The sequence below is a fragment of the Drosophila miranda genome (assembly GCF_003369915.1).
Source record: "Drosophila miranda strain MSH22 chromosome Y unlocalized genomic scaffold, D.miranda_PacBio2.1 Contig_Y1_pilon, whole genome shotgun sequence".
Taxonomy (NCBI): domain Eukaryota; kingdom Metazoa; phylum Arthropoda; class Insecta; order Diptera; family Drosophilidae; genus Drosophila; species Drosophila miranda.
The window spans coordinates 22223605-22240236 of NW_022881603.1; the positions used below are offsets into that span (position 1 = coordinate 22223605).

Consider the following 16632-nt stretch of genomic DNA (forward strand, 5'->3'; position numbering starts at 1 on the left):
GGGCGGCAACCCTATTGGATTTGGTCACTTCCGCGAAAGAGGTGACAGAATGAATTTCCTTGGCGGACTCTAAGCTGTTATTTAAGAATTCAGGGGAGCGGTTAGATTGCCAACTGGGTCTAGGAAATTCCCCTTGTTCCCTTAGGTTGGGGGAAGCTCTATCAAAAAGGATCGGATATCTAGCCTTGACCTCAACTCTAGTTAGGTTTTCCAGTGTCATGCACTTTTGAATGGCGTACGCTTTTTTCCTGGCCTCACACTGCGGGTGGGTGGCAGCATGTTCCCCCTTGCAGTTAGCACAGACCAGCCCTGAGCAGATAATATCTTTGCTGTGATCTTGTCCGCATTTGAAACATTTCGCTCCACTCTTGCAATGTTGCGCCAGATGGCCAAACCTAAAACACCTAAAACATTGAATAAGCAGAACAAAAGGTTTCACTTCTACTTTAGAATATAGAAAATTGATTTTGGTTGGTAACTGCTCTCCTCTGAACCAGAGTTTCACCCTGCCAGTAGGTACACGTTCCCCCGATGCTCTATCCCTTCGCGTAATCCGAACTATCACCTCAATTGGGATATCCGAGGTTACAAGCTCCGCTAGCTGTTCCTCCGAGTAGTGCCCGGGGATCCCAAAAATTAACCCTGCTTTTTGGACGAAGTGCCTAAAGATTCGGGTTGAGTACCCTTGAGCAGCGAAAACACTGTTTTCCACTAGCCCGTTTGCACACTCCGCCGACCCGCACACAATCTTGCACCTGCCATAGCCCATTCTAGCAACCTCCTCGATATCGCTAATGCCCTGTTTCAGCAGTAGATCGGATAGATCAAACTGGTTTATAACAATTCTGGCATTATTCGCACTCATTTTGTCGATACAAACAATGTATGGGCCTTTATGCCCCTCATAATACTTGTTAACGATGATTTTGCGGTTACTTCCGTTTTTCGTACTCACGGAAGCCACACAAACCGCGTCAGTCTTCTCTCTCTCTTTCGTCGTAGAAATGTTTGATGTCATGCTTGTTGTCGTGTTGGTGGACATGTTTGTCGACACGTTCGTCGACAAGTTTGGTTTCTTGCACAGCAGTTTAGAAGCCAACAGCTGCGGAGCCGTTTTTGCCGCCATCTTTACTCCTACCCGCATGGCGGATTTAGCTTCTCCTTCCCTTTTTTTCAGCGTTTCCATGCGAATTTTAACTCCCGTCGCCTTCTCCGTGGCCATCCTTGTCTTTCCTATGCTTGCCATGCTTCTCAGGGTCCAGACGGAGTTCCAAGAGCCGTTTTAAGAGTTATTCCATGCAGTAAATTCCAGGTTTTTCGACTTAATTGATGAAGCTTTGGGAATTTCTTCGCGCCGTCTTCGTAGGCGTGTGAGGCACCCCCAGAAGCTTCGGAAAATGTCTTTTTGATTAAAACTATCAGCGAACGTCTTGAAATATGTTAATTTTTTCCTTCCGCAAACAATTTTAGGTACGCGCCATACCAGTGTTGAACAACCTCTAAGCGACATGCTTTGTTGACAAAACTTGTTTTTTTTTCAGACTTGACTGCCAGTGCGACCAGCTCTCAAAAATATTCCAAAATATACCGTAAATATACTGACGAACTATCCAAGTTCCATCATATATATTGCTCGTTTTTGATATTCCGTCAAATATTAATAACTAGGTAGAATTCTCAGCCCTGCCCACATAATTTTATCCCATTAATGAATCAATTTCCTACTTGACTGGCTTGTTATAAATACTTGACTTGTTTTCCTGCTAATTCCATTGCTATGGATTATTAATCCTTCAAGGATTGGAGACCATATTCCTCGATTTTGATATTCTATTTGATATTACTTGCTAGTTTGGATCTTCATACCTGAAGACATAATTTTATCTGATTAATGAATCAATTTTCACCAGGACTGGCTAATTTTAAGTTCTTATCTTTATTGGAATATTTGTAAAATCAGGTTTCAACAAAATAGGTCAACAACCATTTCTAGTAAATTCATTTGTACGTGGTAACTACACATTTGAACATATTAACTACATATCAAAAGCATTACCGGAAAGTGTCTATACATTTTACGGTCTGACCGTCAGAATAATACAGAATAATAATATTTAATACATTAAATATTTTACATATTTTTTACGGTCTTAAATTATTAACTAGCAAGGACCCTCAACGCTAAAAAATCGTTTTATCCAATTGATGTATCAATTTTCTACTAGATTGGCTCACTTTAAAGTCACTCTTTAAGGGAATGTATATACAATTAGATTTAAACGTTGTTGCATGCGAAGATATCGATAGGCGAGACCCTAGAAGCGCTGAGAGGAAGGTATTTTTTTGAACAGGGTGGCAGGGCCAAAATTTAAGGGGAAAGGTTAGCGAAGAGTGGCCACCTGGTCCTGGAGAGTTAGAGTTCCGCGCGCTCTCCGGAGCCGTTGTGAGAGGATTTCCGATCTCATCCCATAACGGAGTCCCGAAGCCAACTCACCCACACCCAAAAGAAAAGAGAGCCGACAGCAGCCCGAATCAGGCCATGCCCTTGAACCTAGTTCAAGGGCGATAGAACAGAGAGCGATGGGGATCGGCAGCCGGGAGCATTAAACAGAACAGCCAAGAGGGGGTTCAGAAAAAAAAGTTCCCGCAACGGAGGAGCATGCGCGCCGGACCTAGTGACTTAGCGATTTTTTTTGTTCTGAAAGAAAAAGTGAGTGGGATGAGGATGGAGTAGTGGCCATCACCCTGCAAAAAAATGAATAAAAGATAAATAAATGTGATTCCAGGGGATCCAGATCAGGGAAAGACCAGGAACCAGGACCAGGAAGCATAAGAGTGAGTCCGCTCCAAAGGGGGAGTAAAGAAACCCCAAATTTATTTTTTTGTTGGCCGTAGGGAATAGGTCACAGCTCCGCCCCCCTGGCCTGTTGTTCCTGCTGGTCTCGAAGGATCAGACCTGGCCACGTAGTGCGGGACCCTCGCCCACTTAGGGAGAAGAAAAAAAAGCACATCAACTTATTTACTCCCATTAATTATTTTTGTTAGACGTCTCTAGTTATAAGTATATGTAATTTAAGTCCGTCCATATTTATTATATATATGTAACCTATTTATTTATATTTATTATATTATTTATTCCTATTAATCTAATTATTTATTAACCGCCAGTAGTACTAAGATGAGGGGGGATGAATAGGCAGGCCTAGTTTAGAAATGATATCGTGTGAAAATAGGAAATGAAGTGAAGATTATAACGAAGAAATGAATTGTTAAGCGTTTCGTATGGGGGGAAGAGGAGCCACAGCAACGAGAGGGTAAGGCTTTTGCCAATGGCAGGGAGATCCGGAACGTGTGATTCAGATCTCAGGTAGGGTGGGTGCGTCGGGGGTAAAACATCGACACCTCGACCTGGTCCAAGTCTGTGTTGAGGGAAGACTGTAATGTTGTTTGTCGAGTAGAGTCCGTTTTTTTCAGTTTTTTTTTGTCGGTTATTTTTGTTGTTTCATTTTGTTCGAGATGTCCAATCAGTTGGTTGTTGTGCGACCTGAGGGCTTGGGAAGTATCCAGCCCTGGGATGACTGGCTAGCCGGCCTTGCCCCAAAGAAAAACAAAGGTTCGTAACAATAATGGCGCCCAATCTGAGACAGGGAAGTGGACTCGCAGTCCTGGCTCGACCATCAAAGAGGGAGAGTACGGATGCGAATCATACGGACGTCGAAGAAATTATAAATATCCAGCAGAGAAGATAGATCTCGAGTGGTATTCTGCAATCTGGGGTCCATCGGTGTTCCGGTGGCCTGTGAGGGACTCGACGAGTTGGCTCACAGAAGCACGGCGCGGAGGGACCTGAGGATGCAAGAAAAAAATCCACAAAGTAAATAGTTTTTTTTGATGTTGGATGTTTCGGCACTTATCTGACAACGGGAAGCAGGCAATCTCAAGAGGGGATTTGGTTTGGCACTGGCAGAGGAGAATCCAAAAGCCAGTTAGCAACCGGCCCGGTGCCTGGTGTGCAAAAGGAGAACCTGAAGAAAAAGAAATACCCGAAGTTAGGAATGGTCAGAAAGATTTCTGTTTTTCGCTTCCCCTGCTTACCGCTGGATGGAGTCGGGAGAGTAGATTCTCAAGGAGATTTTTTGTTCTGAGTGGCCCGTGGGGACAGATGTCGGCCACGCGTTGCACTCGGAGCAGCTACAACATCCCGCAACGAACATTCAGTAGGGAAGTAGGCGGAAACAGCGACTGTAGGGAAGTGAGCGCCCTTGACTCTTAATCTTTCAAGGAAGATAAGATCAGTCAACAGCGCTCGCCAAATTTTAGACGTTGGACAGGAAAAGACGTAGAACACCATGTGCAGAGTTGGCCCTAGTAGTAGTTGTGGTTCCTTTCCCCCTTATTAGTGTTTTTGCCGTATTAAACGTTTTTGTGCTGAAGATCAGTGAGTTGGCGTTATAGGTAGTGTTTATGCGATTGTTCTGAAAGAAGAGTAGATAATTAATTGTATTGAATAAAAAGATAAGTAGGATAGTTCGAGGTAGGGAAATACAGGGCTAGGTTGATGAGCGCGTACAACTTGCGGTCTAAGCAGAAAATGACTCGCAGGACTCCTCCACCAGGTAACCTCCAAGGACAGATGCAAGGCGGGGACACACAGGGCGCTGAGGGGCGTGAAGACGACAGCTGGAATTTGCCAGGCCAATCGAACGCACTGCCCTCCGAGATTCTCTCAGGAGTAAATGTCGCCATAGCGCAAGCACAGGAGACGTGGAGAGGCAGCATGGCAGATACTCTGAGTAGGACGTTGCAGGAGGAGATCCGTCGCGGCTTTATGGAGCTGATGGGGGCCATAACAGAGGTGATGGCGCCTCTTCGCCAGAACGTGGAATTGATCCAAGATCTGAGATTGGAAAGAGACCAGGGTGAAAACAACGATAATAATAATGGCGATCAGCAGCCTCTAGCTCACCTCAGGCAGAAGCCGAACACAGGGACCATGCCCAAAAGACCCAAGGACGATGACGCATGGAATTCACAGTCGCCTCCAAGGAAGCCGGCGAGGTTGAGCCAGAACTGGCGCCGAGGAATAGCCGATGCGGACCTGGATCCAGGTGCTGGAAGGCAGAGACGGGAGACATCAGGAGACGGCGGAGGTCCAACAGATCTGCCACCATATGAAAGGAGAGATGATTGGAGAGGAGCGAGATGGGGGCGCGTCGACAAATGGGAAATCCACTTCGACGGAGATGGAGATCCAAATAAGATGACGGTGCAGGACTTCGTGTTCAGGGTCGAGTTCCTCCGTAGGCAGAACCGACGGTCGTGGGACGAGGTCCTTGACAACTTTCACCATCTCGTCAAAGGACAAGCGGCGGAGTGGTATTGGCAATTTGTCCGAGAACGGCCTCCGGAAGGATGGGAGGATTTGAAGGACGAGTTGGTGTCCCGGTTCCGAGCAGTGGGTGGCGAGTTCGAGCGGCTACGCACCTTGCATGAGCGAAGGCAACAATCTGGCGAATCTGTGGAAGAATATTTTAGAGCGATGCGCAGACTGGCGGCTAGACTCACCACACCTTTGGTTGAGTCCGAAATGGTGCGAGTCTTGAAGAAGGGGCTCGATGATGAGATCGCCCGCTACGTTTACGCGATCCGAGTCCGGAACGTGGAGCAGCTGAGGGAAGAGTGCCTGGAAGTGGAGTACCACTTTCGCGGACGCGAGCAGAAGTCGACGTTCCGTCCTGTGCCGAAATTCCAATCAGCCGGGAAGCGAGTGGAGGAGCTAGAGCCGGAAACGGAGTTTCTGGATGAAGACGAAGCAAGGATGGTGGAAGAAACTCACCTGGCGAACAAACCCAGGCTGTGTTGCTGGAATTGCGGCCAGTTCGACCACGGATTCCGAGACTGCGTGGCGAAGGAACGCAAAATATTCTGTTACCGCTGCGGGAAACCAGAAATGTTTACTCCAACGTGTCCCAATTGCTCGGGAAACGCACGAGCGGGCATGATGAAAGCGGGAGATCAGCGCTCGGGACAGAAGCCCGCGAAGAAATGAACGATGGTCCACTAATGAATATAGAATTTAAGAATAATAGCCCGAATAAATTAAATAAAAATAGTTTGAAGTTTGTACCGGCCGAAGAAAGGATGAGGAGATACATACAAATTCGAAACCAAATCTTTGATGACAGGCAGCTGGAGGGGATGCGCGGTGTCAGTCGTAGACTCCAAAAGGCCCGTTCCAGATTTAAGGAAAGGCGACAGACTCGCAAAGAGGTGGCCGAGGCAGTCAGACGAGGAGCAGGACGCGATCCCAGAGTGTTTGCCGAAGTGCAGATAAGAGGACATCGGATTGCTGGACTCCTAGATACTGGGGCATCCGTTAGTGTCTTAGGAAAGGGCAGCCGTGAACTCCTTGCCGACCTTGAGGTGGAAATGGACAATTATGTCTCGATCATCAAGACAGCCTCTGGAGAAGACAGGTCCATAATCGGCAAAACCAAACTCTGCGTAAGATATAACGGAATGAACAAAGAGATCTTGTTTTACGTATGCCCGTACCTAGAGCAAGCCATGTACTTGGGCATAGATTTCTGGAGATCCTTCGCGCTGGCTCCCACAGTCCTCGGAGAAGAGTCCAGTAGATCCAGCGAGGTCCAAGTAGGCGAGATCCAAATGTCACAAATCAGCCAGTACGCCGAACATCGCCCGGAGGACGTGGAAGTGGAAGCTTGGGCCCTGGAAGACACGGAAACCGAAGAGCTGGAGAAGGTAAAGAAGGAGTTTCTGACCTATGAGGATGCCGGATTGGGAACAACGACGGTAGAGCAGCATCGGATCCAGTTGATCGAGGGCGCAGAACCATTTAAAGATCGGCATTACCCTCAATCCCCAGCGATGCAGGAGGTGATCTGGACCGAGGTGGATAAAATGCTGGAGCTAGGAGTGATCGAAGTTAGCGATAGTCCATGGAGCAATCGGACGACGGTGGTGCGAAAGCCAAACAAAAATAGATTCTGTTTGGACGCGCGGAAACTGAACCAACTCACCGTAAAAGATGCTTACCCTCTTCCTAGTATCGAGGGTATACTATCCAGGATTGACCAGACATACTACATTTCTAGCGTCTACCTCAAATTCGCATTCTGGCAGATTAAACTGGACCCAGAAAGCCGGAAGTGCACCGCATTTACCGTCGCAGGCCGTCCGCTGTATCAATTCGTGATGATGCCCTTCGGTCTGTGTAACGCTGCCCAGAGGTTATGCAGAGTGATGGATAAGGTAATTCCAACTCAGCTCCGATCAAACGTTTTCGTTTATTTGGACGATCTTTTGGTGATAGCCCCGGACTTCCAGACGCATCTGCGGTATCTGCGATTGGTGGCCCAGTGCCTGAAAAGAGCGAATTTGACGATAGGCTTAAAAAAATCCAAATTCTGCTTTAAGTCGCTAAAATACCTAGGGTTTATCATCGGAGGTGGCACGCTGCAAATGGATCCCGATAGGGTTGTGGCTATACAAAAGATCCCGAACCCAAGTTCAGTGAAGGAGCTACGGAGCTTCATAGGAACCGCAGGATGGTATAGGCGCTTCATCAAGGACTTCGCAACCGTCGCTGTACCGTTAACAGATGCTCTGAAGAAGCATGCGCGCGGGAAGTTTTCCTTGCCAACGGAAGCGAGGGCGGCCATAGAATCCCTGAAAAAGGCCCTCACCACGGCTCCTGTATTAGTCCATGCCGACTTCAAACGCCATTTTTACATCCAGTGCGACGCCTCAAATTTTGGAGTGGGAGCAGTGCTTTTCCAGCTGGATGACGACAAAGCAGAGCGTCCAGTGGCATTCTTTTCTTCCAAGCTGAACAAACACCAAATAAATTATTCTGTAACGGAGAAAGAATGTTTAGCTGCGGTATTGGCGATAGAGAGATTCAGGCCATATGTGGAATTGATGCCGTTCACGGTAATTACTGATCACGCCAGCCTCAAGTGGCTAATGTCACTCAAGGACCTGAATGGGCGTCTAGCGAGATGGTCATTGCGGCTGCAGAGGTTCGACTTTGAGATCGAACACCGCAAGGGAGTCGAAAATATAGTGGCGGATACACTATCACGCTGCATCGAGGAGGTGGTTCTAGACCCAACGGAAATCCTCGGATTCCAGACGACGGAATTCAAGTCAACGGAATACCAGGAGCTGAAAGAAGAAATCTGCAGGAACAAAGAAGTATTGCCTGACCTGCGAATAGACGGGGACCTAGTATTCAAGCGAATGGCCTTCGCGCAAATCGACGACCAAGTGGAAGGTTCCATGTGGAAATTATGGATTCCCGCGGCATTGACGAAAACCCTCATCGCAAAGGCCCACGAAGACCACACAGCTGGACACGGTGGAATGAAGAAGACCTTGCATAGATTAAAAAGGCACTACTACTGGCCGGCGATGACGGCACAAGTGCGGGAATACGTCCGAATCCAAAGCACCCAATTACCGGAGCCAAGTCGGGATCGGTCAGGAAGTAACCACGGAGAGGCCATTCCAAAAGCTCTACATAGACTTCCTTGGAAAGTATCCCAGGTCGAAAAGGGGACAGGCTTGGATTTTCGTCGTCGTAGACCACTTTTCGAAATTCACCTTCTTGAAGGCGATGAGAGAGGCGACCGCGGCGAACGTCATTCAATTCCTGGTGCAAGAGGTCTTTTACAAATTCGGGGTGCCAGAGGTGATCCACTCCGACAACGGAAAGCAGTTCCTGTCGAAGACTTTCATGGACATGGTCAGCGGCTTCGGGATCCGACACATGCGCACAGCAGTATACTCGCCGCAAAGCAATGCAGCCGAGAGAGTAAATCGGACGATACTCGCTGCAATAAGGACGTATCTGGAGAAGGATCACAGGGACTGGGACATCTACCTACCGGAGATCGAAGTGTCAATCCGTGACTCCGTGCACGAAGCCACAGGCGTCACGCCGTTCTTCGCTGTATTTGGACAGCAGATGTTCCTGAATGGGAACTGCTATAAGCTGGCGAGGAAGCTGCAGTCTTTGACGGAACACGAAGTGCACGCATTAGATCCCGCGGATAAGCGACACCTCATTCGCGAGCAAATTAAACGCAGCCTACACCAAGCGTATGAGCGGAGCAGCCAGCGTTATAACAAACGGGCCCGAGTCTTTTTCGCCAGACCTGGCCAAGAAGTCTACAGGCGCAACTTCACCCTCAGCGACTTTGGCAAAAGCTACAACGCCAAGTTCGCCCGGAAATTTCTAAAATGCAGAGGCGAACGTCCAGTAGGGAATAACGCCTACGAGCTGGAGGATCTGTCGGGGAGGCCGGTGGGGATTTTTCACGCCAAAGACCTAAAATTGTAGCGAAAATTGCAGACTGGGGACTTCAGAGTTAAAAACACTCACTTAAGGATTATCAGATACGTGGGTGTAAGCCTACGTTGGGCGCTGCAAGATCCTCCTAGGCACTGTAATGTCCGAGAATGCCAGCATTTTTGGTGAAGCTCTTCGATGTTTGCAAATAATTCTCCGCGGCCATGGTCGCTCGAATTTTCGCTAGGTGTTGCATGCGAAGATATCGATAGGCGAGACCCTAGAAGCGCTGAGAGGAAGGTATTTTTTTGAACAGGGTGGCAGGGCCAAAATTTAAGGGGAAAGGTTAGCGAAGAGTGGCCACCTGGTCCTGGAGAGTTAGAGTTCCGCGCGCTCTCCGGAGCCGTTGTGAGAGGATTTCCGATCTCATCCCATAACGGAGTCCCGAAGCCAACTCACCCACACCCAAAAGAAAAGAGAGCCGACAGCAGCCCGAATCAGGCCATGCCCTTGAACCTAGTTCAAGGGCGATAGAACAGAGAGCGATGGGGATCGGCAGCCGGGAGCATTAAACAGAACAGCCAAGAGGGGGTTCAGAAAAAAAAGTTCCCGCAACGGAGGAGCATGCGCGCCGGACCTAGTGACTTAGCGATTTTTTTTGTTCTGAAAGAAAAAGTGAGTGGGATGAGGATGGAGTAGTGGCCATCACCCTGCAAAAAAATGAATAAAAGATAAATAAATGTGATTCCAGGGGATCCAGATCAGGGAAAGACCAGGAACCAGGACCAGGAAGCATAAGAGTGAGTCCGCTCCAAAGGGGGAGTAAAGAAACCCCAAATTTATTTTTTTGTTGGCCGTAGGGAATAGGTCACAGCTCCGCCACCCTGGCCTGTTGTTCCTGCTGGTCTCGAAGGATCAGACCTGGCCACGTAGTGCGGGACCCTCGCCCACTTAGGGAGAAGAAAAAAAAGCACATCAACTTATTTACTCCCATTAATTATTTTTGTTAGACGTCTCTAGTTATAAGTATATGTAATTTAAGTCCGTCCATATTTATTATATATATGTAACCTATTTATTTATATTTATTATATTATTTATTCCTATTAATCTAATTATTTATTAACCGCCAGTAGTACTAAGATGAGGGGGGGATGAATAGGCAGGCCTAGTTTAGAAATGATATCGTGTGAAAATAGGAAATGAAGTGAAGATTATAACGAAGAAATGAATTGTTAAGCGTTTCGTATGGGGGGAAGAGGAGCCACAGCAACGAGAGGGTAAGGCTTTTGCCAATGGCAGGGAGATCCGGAACGTGTGATTCAGATCTCAGGTAGGGTGGGTGCGTCGGGGGTAAAACATCGACACCTCGACCTGGTCCAAGTCTGTGTTGAGAGAAGACTGTAATGTTGTTTGTCGAGTAGAGTCCGTTTTTTTCAGTTTTTTTTTGTCGGTTATTTTTGTTGTTTCATTTTGTTCGAGATGTCCAATCAGTTGGTTGTTGTGCGACCTGAGGGCTTGGGAAGTATCCAGCCCTGGGATGACTGGCTAGCCGGCCTTGCCCCAAAGAAAAACAAAGGTTCGTAACAACGTGAACAAAAAAAACTTTTTTCTACACTGTAAAATGATTTTTATCTAAGTAACTCCCATCACTATCTATCGATATAACCGCAGTGTTTGGCGATAGTGGTAAGCTCAAAATGGAATTAAAAATAACAGTTGCACGCAAAGTAAAATCAGCACAACAATAAATAAGTAATCTTTTGACTGCAGCTGTAAATAAATAAATAGTTTAAGTGAAAATGAACGCTAGAGATATTGTTTTGATTAATAGCCGAATCCATTAAAGAAGGTTTTAAAAGTGGTGTCGAATTCGATATTCAACCTCGGCTTATCCCATAGTGTGTGTCGAGTAATCTCATACAGGTGCAGTGCCAATTTGCTGCTAAAACAATATTTTTAGGCAGGACAATTTGGTAACGTTCTTTTCCTCCTCCAAGAAAATTTCGTTGTAGTTTTTATATGTTTATTAATGCATAATGTTTATCTTTGCTTTGATAAAGAGGTAAAAAATGCTTACGCTTAGGCGGCCGATACATAGAATAATTAACCTACAAGCTAGTTGAAAATCACAAATGAACATACAATTATACATTACTATATAGTGTGGGTGTTGAAATTAAGCACATCGTTTTAAACTAATACATATTGCGGACGGCTGGATAATTCTCTCGGACGGCTCTCAACTGAGAGTTGACAGCTGGGAAAATTGGCCGGCAGTCGGGGAAACTTAGCAATCGCTTTGGACTAGCGCATCGGTGAGGGCGCCCAGCTGCTCCTCGCTGCCTTTGATCCTGTCTGCCAGGTCGCGTGCGTCGGCAATCAGCTTGACCTTCATATTGATAAAGTAATCGTAGTCTGCGCACAGATCTGCGCTGAGATGTTTGCCCAGGAGGCCAGCAATGCTGGTACCGCGTCGATCGATGTCCGACTTGAGGCGCTGCGCCTCCTCCAGTTGCTCGTACAGACGCGTCCGCTTCGATTCCAGCACGGTCTGGGGATTGGAGATGTGTAAAGCATACATTAGAAAATGTTTACATGAAGATTGCCATGATGGTACCCACCTTATCCTGCTGACGTGATTCTAGGCTGCACTCGGTATGGGCCAGACGTTCGGACAGGGAAAGCAGCAGACTCGTGATGTGACCCACATCGTCGATGTAGGTCCGGAACTTGGATGACTGGCTGGGGCGAACACTCTCCGCCAGCTTGGCAAAAAGATCCTGACCCAGTTTGTCGTTCGTCGAGCACTCCTCGCCAATGGTTTGCTGCTCATGCTTGAGGGCACCAATTTTTTGGTTCAACCGTTTGATCAGCTCATCCTAGAGGCGAGTTCATGGATAAATTAGTAAAAAATACCTGATAGAAGCTTCAGAGGGTACTCACCAGCTTCTGTTTGATGACATTCGCTCCCTCGCCACTCGCATCGCCGAGCTGCAGCTCAACACTGACCACCTTGGTGGTCTCTGTGGGTGCCGCCGCCGCTTTCATTCGCATCAGGGTGGACGTGCCCACGTCCCTCTTGGTCAGACGCAGTGGCACATTCGGATTGTACAGATTACTAACATAGTGGGAGGTGGGCCTGTAGCTCTTTGGTGTGAGGATGTCGACGAGCTTGTCGTTAGGCGCCAGCAGCTGCAAGAGCTCACTGCTCAGGTTCTCGTAGTCTAGCTCAACGGCCTGACGCTGGCGCGGCTGCAGTGTGGTCCGCGTCTGTTGCTCCTCCCGTCCCGCCACCAGATTGGTGTCCCAGTTCGCCACCTCATCCGTTTGGCAGCCCATGTCCATGGTGGTGGGCTTGACATTGACCATCAGCACGAGTTCGCTGCGTTGCATCAGCTGCAGCCCTTCGTTTGCCGCACCTTGCGCATCGATTGGGTCTTCCTCGACGGGCGGTGGACTGGTCGGACTCGGCGGCGGCTGCAGCGACTGTTGATGGAACTCTGTGCTGGGACTGGGACTGGTGTTTGCCAACTTGGTGCTGGTGTAGCCACCAAGCAAGCCGGAGTCGTACAGATGCGCTGACATTAGCTGCGACTGCAGCTGGGTGATCTTCTCGATGTTCTCTCTCAGAGAATCCTGGCGGTTCATTACGGGCTTGGGAGGTGCGCTCGTTGTCAGAGTGGTGCTGATCACCTCGGCGCGGAAGATGTGTGCCTCGGGATTAGGAACCGTGTTCGCATTCGTGTTAGGAATAATGCTGCACTCCAGCGAACTGTTGTGCGAGCTCAGGCTGCAGTCCGAGTTGGATGTGGCCGGCGAGAGGCGCGGCGGCGTTGGCGTCGGTGTTTCGGTGGGTGTCGGCGTTGGCGGTGGCAGGATCCCCTCCTCCAGCGTCGTCTCGAGGTCATAGACGGCTTGCTTCAGGTCCACATGTGACTGGGACATGAGCTGTTTCTGTGCGGGCAGGACGGAGGTCTGCTTCACGTCGTACGACTGAGATCTCGTGTAGTGCTGGGGCGTAGCCTTTCCGTATCCGTGTCCCAGTGGCGGCGTGGAGTATCGCTGCCCGCCACCCGCCATCGCCTGGCCATAGATCATAGTGTAGGGAGGTGTGTCATTCGTGGTTGATTTCGTTGCGAGGTTATTGTTGGAGCCGTAGCGCAGAGTCACGTTACCCTCTCCGCTAGGAGAGCCGGGCTGTGGCTTCGCCGGCTGCTGCTGCAGCTTCACGCCCAGTGGCAGGACATCTGGCAGATTGTTGGGCAGCTTACCGCTCACCACATAGGTGGGCTTCGGGTGGACCACCAGGTCCTCGTTGGAGGTTAGCGTGCGCTTGTAGATGCCATGGTCCGGGTCCGTGTTGTTCAGCTTCTCCAGGCTCTGGCGCGGCAGATACTTGGCCTTGGAATTCGATCTGCAAAGAATCGAAGCGAAATTCATATCATTAGTTGCAAGCATTAGTTGCGTGTAACTTTTGTGTGTTGCAATGCCTGGGTAGTACCAGAGGAAATGTCAGCGTCCCCAAGCAGCCCCAAGCAGCACCCGGGGGTCATTCGTGGGGGTTATCGACAGTAGCTGCCACGATTTGGCAGTTGTCTCCTTAGCGAAAAGAAACAAGACACACGCCTCATTAATGCAAATGTGGGGCCCATAATCTGGACAGATGCTAATTGATTCCTCAGAGCCGCTCAGAGTCTCCCTCTCTCGTTTCACGATATGCACAAACAATCTTTTATCTTTCAGGCACCCACATATCTTCGAGTGATGGGGAAAGCGCAGAGACAGAGCGAGAGAGAGATAGCCGGCACGGAAATTATTCTGTGCACGACGCGCGGAGACGACATTTTGTGTAAAGTAAATGATTTCCAAGACAAAGCCCAAAACAGGCGAAATAAAAACGAAAGTGAAATGTTTACAGTGCAATTATAAAGAGTTTTATGTTTCACTCTAGACAAAGTCGGAGTCGGCCCGGGCCCGGGCACTCATTTTAGTGTGCAAGGCGTATGACGGGTATGTCCGTACGTCCGCTTCCCTGGGATCACATCCCTCCTCCTCCGTCCCTCTATACCTCTCTGACAACTTTCAAAAGTGCTAAACTAATTTGTGAGGTGGTTAGGCGTTTATTTTTTTCACTCTCACTGAATTTTGTAAAGATTTTGTGCAGATTTTCGCGGGGTTTTCGGGTTCAAAGTGTTTTGCATCTGAAGAAAGCCGTCGAAGAAATGTTGTCGCATTTGCATAAATTAAGAGCAGTCGGTCGGTCGGTCGGTCGGTCGGTCGGTCGTCCGGAATGGAGTGGAGTGGAGAAAGAGCTTTTCGTGAAGCGGCAACATTTTGGACTGGCTTACATCACAGAGCGCTCACAGCTAGACAAAACAGCTGTGGCAGATCTGCCGCTTGTGCTGCTGCTGCTGTGACTGCGGATGTATCTGTGTAACAGCAGAGGCAGATGTATCTCTAGTGGCTCTTTCATCGGACTAGTTAGCATTTGCATAAGCGTCTATTCATCTCCACCTCCCTCATTTCGACTTCTTCTTCACTTTCTTTGACAGCCGAGAGAGATGGTTAGAGGGAGACAGGGGCCACTATCTGCCATTCTTAATCACTTCCGTTCGCCTTCGCGGTTAAGTAAGATGAAGAAAATGTGTGTGTTTCTGTTGTCAATTTGGCCAAGGCAAAGGCTTCCTTCCAGCTTCAAGCTGTTGCATTAGCATAGATTTGCATATGACAGAAAGTACTCGTAAATGTATCAGCGGATGACATCACAGACTAAAAAGATCTAAAGATGGATCCCAGAACAGAGCAGAAAACAGAGAGCAGAACATGAACATATTTGGTTACAAAGTAGGTCCACAGAACACTTCCAACACAGTGCAAGTCAAACAGAAGAGATAACGCCTCATATCTCTTGTAGTGTTGGGTTGTTCATGAACGAACGAACAAAAATGAACTATTCATGGAAGTGAACGAACTGAATAGGTTCATCTTATTCGTTCTTTTTCGTTCATCGTTCTTTTTTGTTCATCGTTCTTTTCCGTTCGTTCTTTTTTGTTCATCGTTCTTTTTTGTTCATCTGTCGTTCTTTTTTGTTCATCGTTCGTTTTTGTTCGTTTTTGTTCCTCATGTTCGCTATGTTTGAGCTGGTATGGCAGCTCTTTTTGTTTTGCTCATTTCGTTTTGTTCGCTATTTTTGAGTTGGTATGGCAGCTCTTTTCACATTTTGTTGTGGCGGACTCTGGCAAGAAAGTTGAAAAGAAATTTAAACTGTTTTGAAATGATGCTTAAACGTAAATTTAGTGCTTTATGGAATCACTTCGATGCCATAGATGACAAAAAGGCAAAGTGCAAGTACTGCAAGTCGGATTTGAGTATAGCCGGAGGTTCACAGAGCAATTTAACACGGCATTTGAAGTTGAAACACCCAGCTTCTCTCGATGAAATTGAACGACAAGGAAGTACTGAAGCCAGTTATTCTGCCGCCACAACATCGCAGCAAGAAATAACTGCATTTGTTCAGAAGCCACCGACAGCGCGTAAAAGTGAGCAATTAGACAAACAGTTAGTGCGAATGATTTCCAAAGGCCATCATTCTCTCCGGATCGTGGAGGAGCCGGATTTTAAGAAGCTGATAGAGGACGTTTCAAATTGCCCTGGATATAAGTTGCCCACACGTAAAACGCTGTCTAATGTGCTACTTCCAAATATACACTGTGAGTTAATTGCCAATGTGAAAGGGAAGAGAGAGGCACACAAGCCTCAATCTTTGCTCTTTTCTTCAGAGTGTTGCACCTGATTGGAAAATTTTAGATAAAATTACTGCAATTGCATCAGACAATGCTGCCAATATCGTATCAGCGATAAAATTGGGAAATTGGCGCCATATTCCATGCTTTGCCCACACTTTGAACATCATTGTACAGAAAGCACTGGGACCAATTGACAGTGTAAGGGTCAAAGCAAAGGCAATTGTAGAATTTTTCAATCGCAGCTCATCCGGATTCAAGAAGCTCAAAGAAATTAATAGCCAATTAAATCTTCCCGACCTTGAGCTGACACAAGATGTGCCTACACGTTGGAACTCAACATACAAAATGTTTCAGCGCTTGTCTATTTTAAAAGATGGAGTTATGGTGGTCATTTCCCTTCTACGCCCTGACCCAGGCAGAATGGGAAATTATTGATGGTGTATTGCCAGTGCTGAAGCCATTTTCTGAAATAACAACTGAAATTTCAGCAGAGAAAAATGTCACCTTATCAAATGTTATTATAATGGCCACATTGCTGCATCAATCCATAGCCAAAGCTATTCCAAA

The 16632-nt window shown here is 47.6% G+C and overlaps 1 protein-coding gene across 2 annotated transcripts in view; it reads right to left on the reverse strand.

Annotated features, from left to right (window-relative positions):
• Positions 1–11345: 11345 nt before the first annotated feature.
• Positions 11346–16632, reverse strand: part of LOC117190671 (protein Shroom-like) — an 86372-nt gene continuing 81085 nt past the window's right edge. Inside the window, exons 6-8 of one of the 2 annotated variants that reach the window (XM_033395735.1) lie at positions 12263–13733; positions 11941–12198; positions 11346–11870 (exon numbers count right to left, since the gene is read on the reverse strand). In XM_033395735.1, coding sequence (XP_033251626.1) covers positions 11607–11870; positions 11941–12198; positions 12263–13733 — 1993 coding nt within the window. In that variant the 3' untranslated portion in view covers positions 11346–11606. The remainder of the gene's footprint in view (positions 11871–11940; positions 12199–12262; positions 13734–16632) is intronic. The other variant, XM_033395737.1, reaches the window with a different exon arrangement.